At 36.7% G+C, this 7,375-nt stretch overlaps 3 protein-coding genes across 8 annotated transcripts in view; all 3 read right to left on the minus strand.

Moving 5' to 3' along the window:
• alpk1 (alpha kinase 1) overlaps positions 1-7,375 on the minus strand; it is an 859,869-nt gene that overhangs the window by 781,287 nt on the left and 71,207 nt on the right. The gene's annotated exons all lie outside the window — the stretch shown is intronic.
• The window catches only part of drap1 (DR1-associated protein 1 (negative cofactor 2 alpha)), a 660,385-nt gene that overhangs the window by 376,877 nt on the left and 276,133 nt on the right, over positions 1-7,375 (minus strand). The gene's annotated exons all lie outside the window — the stretch shown is intronic.
• The window catches only part of dctn1a (dynactin 1a), a 46,959-nt gene continuing 43,158 nt past the window's right edge, over positions 3,575-7,375 (minus strand). For 5 of the 6 annotated variants that reach the window (XM_087259066.1, XM_087259065.1, XM_087259067.1 and 2 more), the window contains 4 exons: positions 6,915-7,098; positions 6,630-6,703; positions 5,202-5,291; positions 3,575-3,887 (listed from right to left, as the gene is read on the minus strand). In XM_087259066.1, coding sequence (XP_087115192.1) covers positions 3,750-3,887; positions 5,202-5,291; positions 6,630-6,703; positions 6,915-7,098 — 486 coding nt within the window. In that variant the 3' untranslated portion in view covers positions 3,575-3,749. 6 annotated transcript variants of the gene reach the window in all.

Genomic DNA, 7,375 nt, shown 5'->3' on the forward strand with positions numbered 1-7,375 from the left:
TACACCTTGATGACTCTTATTATGCCAAATGTAAGACCAAATGTGAACCGTATAAAGTTTCAGAAGCTTTACCATATGCAGAAGTTCATTTCCAGAACAGGATAAAATATATAGAAAGGTAACCGTGACTTTTAGATCTCATAATTTAGGCTTTATATTTAAAAAAAAAGTCAGAAATGAGCAACATGTCAAACATTTTCTGGTTGAAAAGTCCAAAATTGTGAAGAAAAGAAACTATATATTTTTTTCAGCTGAAACAAAGTTTCTGTCTAAACTAAAATAAAATTATTTATTCTAAATTAATGCATCTTTACATCTCGCAATTTAAAGATTTTTGGCAAAAATAATGCAAAAATTGTGTTTAAAAAGTCAGAATTGTGAGAAATCACACAGCTGAAAGAGTCACAAGCCTAACAATAATACATATACAGCTTTATTCAGACTTGTTTGACTGCCTAATTTCAAGTTTTTTTGCTAAAAATAATGAGAAAATTGTGTGAAAGTCAGAATTATGCAAAAAACATAATAAATCTCACAACTGAAATAAAGTCGCAATCCTTTTTTTAACAATAATTTTTTTAGCCAGTTGTCACTTTAGTTGGAGAGGACAGTGGAGGTTATAAAGAGAAAAATATTGGGAGCAGAGAGAAGATAAGGGTCGGCAAAGGGAATCGTGAGCACCATGGTGCTTGTATGTCGGCGCACTTAACCACCAGGCCACAAACAAAATGTATATTTTTTTATTCGAACTTTGTACAACTTTATATGTTGTAGTTTGAAGTTGTCTGTTTACAAGGTTTTCCAAAAATAGTGCAAAAATTTTGTATTGTGTAGAATGTATTTAAGTTAGCAAAGCCTGTAAAACCCCCTTAAAGACAGCAAGATATAAAGATGCACAAATTTATAATAGATAAACTTTGGGTTTGTTAAAATTGCAACTATTTCAGTTGTGTGATTACAGCTGTTTTATATTTCACAACTTAGACCTTCTAGTAATGATTTTCTCAGGATTGTGAAAACCTCCAAACTCACAACTTCACTGCTAAAACTGTCAGATTAAACAGTGAGAAAACCTGTAACCTCTCAATAATAATAAAATAAGTTGCAGTCATAACATTAAGATGTATTTATTCTAAACTGGTGCAACTTTACAAATTACAATTTTAAGATCATTTGCAAAAATAATGAAAAAATGTGATTAAAAAGTCAGAATTGTGAGAGCTTATTTTCTCTATTCTTACAATAAATCTTTTTTAATTCAGTTTTTTTTTTGCAATTTTAATTGTGTTGCATTTTTCAAAATGTGAATTTACAAAAATAAAAAAATTGTGCGATAAAGTCAGAATTCTGCACAAAACAAACAATAAATAGTACAACAGAAATAGTCACAATCCTAACGAACTATATACATGTGTCTGTGTGTGTGTGTATATATATATATATATTTATTCTAACATTGTGCAACTTTATATCTTGTAGTTTGAAGGTAATATTGCAAAAAAATGTGATTTAAAAGTTAAAATCTGTGAGAAAAGCTTTAAACTTACACCTGAAAGCCACAATAAAAAGCTATTTTATCTTTGTAAAAGCCTAAAAAAAAAAAAAAACACAATATATAAAGTTGCACAAATGTATAATGAACACATTTTGTTTGTTAAAATCGTGACTATTTCTGTTGTGTGATTATATTTGTTTTATATTTCACAACTTAGACCTTCTAGTCATCTGATGATTTTCTCAGGATTGTGAAAGCACAAGTTCACTGAAAAAAGTGTTCGATTAACTAAATTGTGAGAAAACCTGTAAAATCTTAGCTGAAATAAAGCTGCAATCTTAACAGAAATAATTGGATGAATTTTTAATTCAGACTTTTTAAAAAAATGCAACAGTCAAAATTGCAAAACTGCCATTCAAAAATTGTTTTGCAAAAAAATAATGAAAAAAAATGTGGTTTAAAAAGTCAGAATTGTGAGAAATTAGTATAGACAGCCTAATAGTATATATATATATATATATATATATATATATATATATATATATATATATATATATTTATACAACAGTTCCTTATGGTTCTCGAATCTGATTGGCTGATAGCCATGATATATTAAGGTAATATCAGCACCCCTACAGCCTCTTTACCCTTTGTGTATTACTCCGCCCACATACAGCCAGCAGAAAGCAGACACTACAGATCTACAGTTTAAATTCTTGCTCAGCTGTTTAATTGCTGTTTAATTCATCACTATAATTGTGAATTTATAGTGCTTTGCAAAAAAAAATAAAAAATAAAAAAATAAAAAAACATGCAAAAATTGTGCAAGTCAGAATTTGTTTATGCAAAAGAAACCGATAAATAGTACAACCGAAAGTCGCAATCTTTACAAAAAAAAAAAAAGGTTTTTATTTTTACTTGGTGTCTATCTTTATATCTTGTAGTTTGAAGGTCCAAAATGTTGCAAAAATGTGATTTAAAAATTGTGCGAAAAGCTTCAAGCTTACACCTAAAAGCCACAACAAAACTGAGTCAGCGCCAATAGTGTAGTGGTTAAATTAGAGTTTGATTATCAGCTCGGCACTTCTCCTCTCTCTGCTCCCAATACTTTCCTGTCTCTAATCTCCATGGTCCTTTACTACTTAAAGGTGAAAACCCAGAAAACCAAATAATAATTGCAAGATATAAAGTTGCATCACGTAACAATGTAAAATAATGCAATATAGAGAAATTAATTAGTGCGATCCTGACCTTCTGCAAGATAGAAAGTTGCACAAGCATATAATAAATCTATTTAGTGGTTGTTAAATTGTGACTTTATTTCAGTTGTGTGATTCTAGTCATTTTATACTTCACAACTTAGATGAAATACAGTATTACTAGAGGTATTAATTATTCATTTGATTATTTTCTCAAGATTATAAACTCACAACTTCACTGCATAAATGTTAAGTCTAAACTATGAGAAAACCTGTAATATCCCATCTGAAAACAGCTGCAAACCTAACAAAATTAATCCGATTTATTTTTAATTCAGACTTTCTCGTCATCAAAAACTGTGTGATCAAGTCAGAATTATGAGAAATCCTATAAACTGAGAGCTGAAGCAGCCACAATCCCAACAAACAATAATGCAACATATAAACAAGCTGCACACATTTATAAAGACATTTTTAGTATTGCACTGCTATATGAGCTGTGTGATTATAGATTTATTTTAATGTAAAAGCACAGTTCTTTCCCTCACAGCTCAATATTTGTGAATTAGTGAGTTTACAGGCTTTGATAAAACTCAGATTAAGTGAAAACCTGTAAATCACACTGAAATAAAGCCGAGATTACAAGAAGAAGAAATAAATCAGTGTGTTGTATATTTGTGCAACTTTAAATCTCACAATTCTGACTTTAATTCCGAGTCAAAAAATAAACGCTGAGATGATCAGCCACGATTACCTGATTATTTACTTCATCCTGCAGCCAGAAACCGATCTCTACAGCTCATGGCTTCACCACAATAAAGCTGATAGCCGTGTGTGTGTGCGTGTGTGTGTGTGTGTGTGTTTGCATCAGGAGATTCTCTTGACTGAACAGTATTTAATATCAAATCCATCAAAAAAATACAAATGCATAAACAGAAAGTGTGTGAGAAGCAACACACTAGCAGTGTGTGTGTGTGTGTGTGTCTTTGGCCTGATCAGCCAGATGTTCCTGAGGGAGTGTGTGTGAGAGTGTGTGTGTGTGTGTGTGTGTGTGTTTACGTCATGAGCAGGTGGTGCACGCGCTGGAGCTGCTGCTGTGACAGGACGAGTGTGTGCTTCTGCTCTTTTCCTCGAGCGCACGGGATCATCAGCTTCGACACCAACACACAGCCACTCTGTTGCTCCTGCTGCGCCTGATACACACACACACACATTACACACACATTATACACACACATCACATACACAGTAAATCTGCTCAGACTTTAAGGCTCTTCTACAGTATTTTACTGCTACTTTACTACATGTAAATCACTATTTACAATTTACTACATGTAAATCACACACACACACACACACACATGCACAGAGAGAGAGAGAGACATGTATGCATGTAAGTTCAGCACAAGTGTGAATGAGTGAGCTGTAAACACTGAACACAGCTCTGCTTCACTCTGATGCCGCTGGCCTGTTTGGTTCGGCACTTGCGATGGATGGATTTGCTCTTCAGCAGTGCATATTAAACCACACTGAACTGAACGCTGAACACTGGACTGACACTGTTTACATTCACCATGATCTTCTATGTGAAGCTGCTTTGACACAGTCTACACTGTAGAAGCTCTGGAGAAATGCACACGAATTAAATTGATAATCTACAGTTACTGAAAATAAAGAATAATGCTGTGCAAAGACCAAACTAAAGTTGTTTTGACAATGCGTGTGTGTGTGTGTGTATAATACATATTTATTATGTATGTGAGATACACACGCACACACACACACACACACACAAACATATAGAAACAAAACTATACAACATTATTTTGCTACATACAGTTGGAAGCAGAAGTTTACAGACACTCTAAATAAAGGAGCATAACCATTGTTTAATAAATGTCTGCTGGTAAACGATACTAAACGTTTACTATTTTAGGTCCGTTAGGATTACCTACATGATTTACATTCGCTAAATGCCAGAATAATCCGAGAATTTTATTAATTTCTCGACAGTCAAAAGTTTACACACATTTGCTTGGTATTTTTTGTCTTTGCTGTTAAACTGTATAACTTTGGTCAAGTGTTTTGCGTCTCCTTCCACAAGCTTCTCACAATAGTTTGCAGGAATGACATGGTCTGTTTAGATGGCATTTCATGCTGTTCAGAGAAAAGGTACCAAGAGAAAAGGTTGAAATTGAAATATGAAATGTGAAATATGAACAAATTGCGATTAATCTTCACCAAGCACAATTAAATATATAAAAACTAAATAGAAATGTGTGTACAAATTAAAAACTAAACTAAAACTAACTACAATACTGATAAAACAACGATAATCTAAACTGAAATGTACAGCAAAAGTCAAAATAGTATCAAAATTACAAATGCTAAACTATAATAAACTTAATAACACACACACACACACACACACACACACACACACACACACACACACACACACACACACAGTGTTTAATGAATGTGTGTGTGTATTTTTGAGCACTAACCTTAACGAAAGTGGCCGTGGGGAAGGTGGCAAAGTCGGACGGCACCGACGCTCCGGGCTGCTGGGAAACCACATGCTGCGACACTTCAGCCTGACACACAAACACAGGATCAACACCAGAATACACCCATGCGGACTCGCTTGCTATCAAACATCATGTCACATTCAGCCTGATTTTAATGCAATGTCAGGTCGTACTCATATTGCCGAAGGTGCAGTGTGTATGACTGACACCTAGTGGTCTGAATAGGTACTGCAGTCCTAATTTAAAACTTTTTTTTCCCACCCGGCCCCCCACAAATTGCCAGACTGACGACACAAAGGCTCCATTTACACTGCCAGTTAAATGTGAGCCAGTTCTGATTTTTTGCTTATAAGTGACACAGATCGGATCGAGGAAAGTGGTCAGTCTCCATAATTTGCTCCCACCAGACCTGAGAGTTTTCTCGTACTGTGACGCCTGCTGCGCTGTCATTTGTCTGCCGTGTCTGTCTGTGTGTCTGTTTTGCTCCCTCTACAGATGCGCTGTAACATTGCGAGGCATAATCAGGTGGATGGGGGAACACCTGAGTCTAAGTGAGCGCTCTTTTATCAGCGTCCTGCCACTGTTTGACAGACAGAGATTCTTCCGGCTAAGGGTTGGACGGAGACCAGTGGCGTGCGAGTTGGCGGGGCGTTTTTGCCTAATGTTTGATCACAGTGGGCTTAAAAATAAAACTTTTGTAACGTGACTTTTGGCTTCCCCCTCTGTTTTTTACTTGTTTCGCCTCGAGTGCGTAACAGTACCCACAAATTCCTCTGAATGGTGGAGGACACCATATTTAAACCATAGGCCCTTTCCCACCTCCGCCTCTAAATCATCTTAAAGTTGGGAAACTTTGTGTTTTAACTTTTTCTTTTTGTCGCTATTAATACACGCACTGCGGGCTACACATAGAACAACTCTATTCTCTCTAGTGCACACACAGGGCTACATCTTCAACTTCACACACACACACACACAGACATCAGGGCTATACCATTACTTAAACTGCATGGGGGTAAATCTAGACTAAACGATTCACTGCTTATACTACACTTCGCATATTTCGCTGAGCTAAAAACAAGACAATTTCTTCCATCGTGGCTGATGTGGCGCAGGTGCTAATACCTACCTTTATATGGGTGACGATTAAAACAGCGTGTAAACAGACAGACTACAAAATCAGATATAGGCAACAAATCGAAATAGGCCATCAAGACCTGACAGTGTGAACGGGGCCAAGCAGGAGCGAGTGTGCTTGACAAATAAGCCTCATGATGTGTTTCCACTTCAGCATCAAATCAGCGTTTAACACACTTACATAGATACACGGGTAAGAAATGAGTGTCTGTCAGTCTGTGTGTATAGAAATGTGTGTGTGTGTGTGTGTTTACTAATGGCACTAACCTGCAGTTTATCCAGAGCGTCACTGAGAGACTTCATCTTCGCCGTCTGCTCCAGCAGCTGAGCACTTGCACTCGCTACACACACACACACACACACACACACACACACACACACACACACACACACACATTTATTTGCAACATTAAACGGGATTTCTCTTAGAAATAATTGATGCTCTGTTAAAGGTTCTGCCAATCTGTCAGTTTCCAGAGAAGAAGTGCAGCAACACAAGAGTTTTCAACATTAATCATCATCAGAATTATGTCCACACACACACGTACACACCTGTGGTTTTGCCGGTGATGTCCACCACTTTGAGTCCTGCGCTCATCTTCATCAGGTTGTGCAGCAGTACGTCGGTCTTCCTCTGTAGGGCCCCAGCGGCTGTGTTCTCCTTCATCATCACACTCTTCATGTTCGGCACCTGCAGTGGCGGCAGCGATGACAGCTGCGCACGCATCCGCTCCGCCTGCAGGGGTCACACACACACACACACACACACACAAGCACGCTAAGTTACATTCAGAAGAACTCATCCCCATGCCCTAGTCCATTCAAAGGGTTTTCTCTCCAGAGGGACAGGTTAGAAGGGATGAAGGGTGTTGGACTCAAATAAGCTTCTTAATAAAACACTCTTCTGAGTCATAATAACAAACACTATTGAGCTTATTCTGCCCTGTGGAGGTTAAAGCTCATTTTTGCGATTGTTTTAGCACTTCTGACTTAGTTTCCTATGGGAGAAATTA

The sequence above is a fragment of the Danio rerio genome, chromosome 7, assembly GCF_052040795.2.
Source record: "Danio rerio strain M-AB ecotype USA chromosome 7, GRCz13ab, whole genome shotgun sequence".
NCBI classification, from domain to species: domain Eukaryota; kingdom Metazoa; phylum Chordata; class Actinopteri; order Cypriniformes; family Danionidae; genus Danio; species Danio rerio.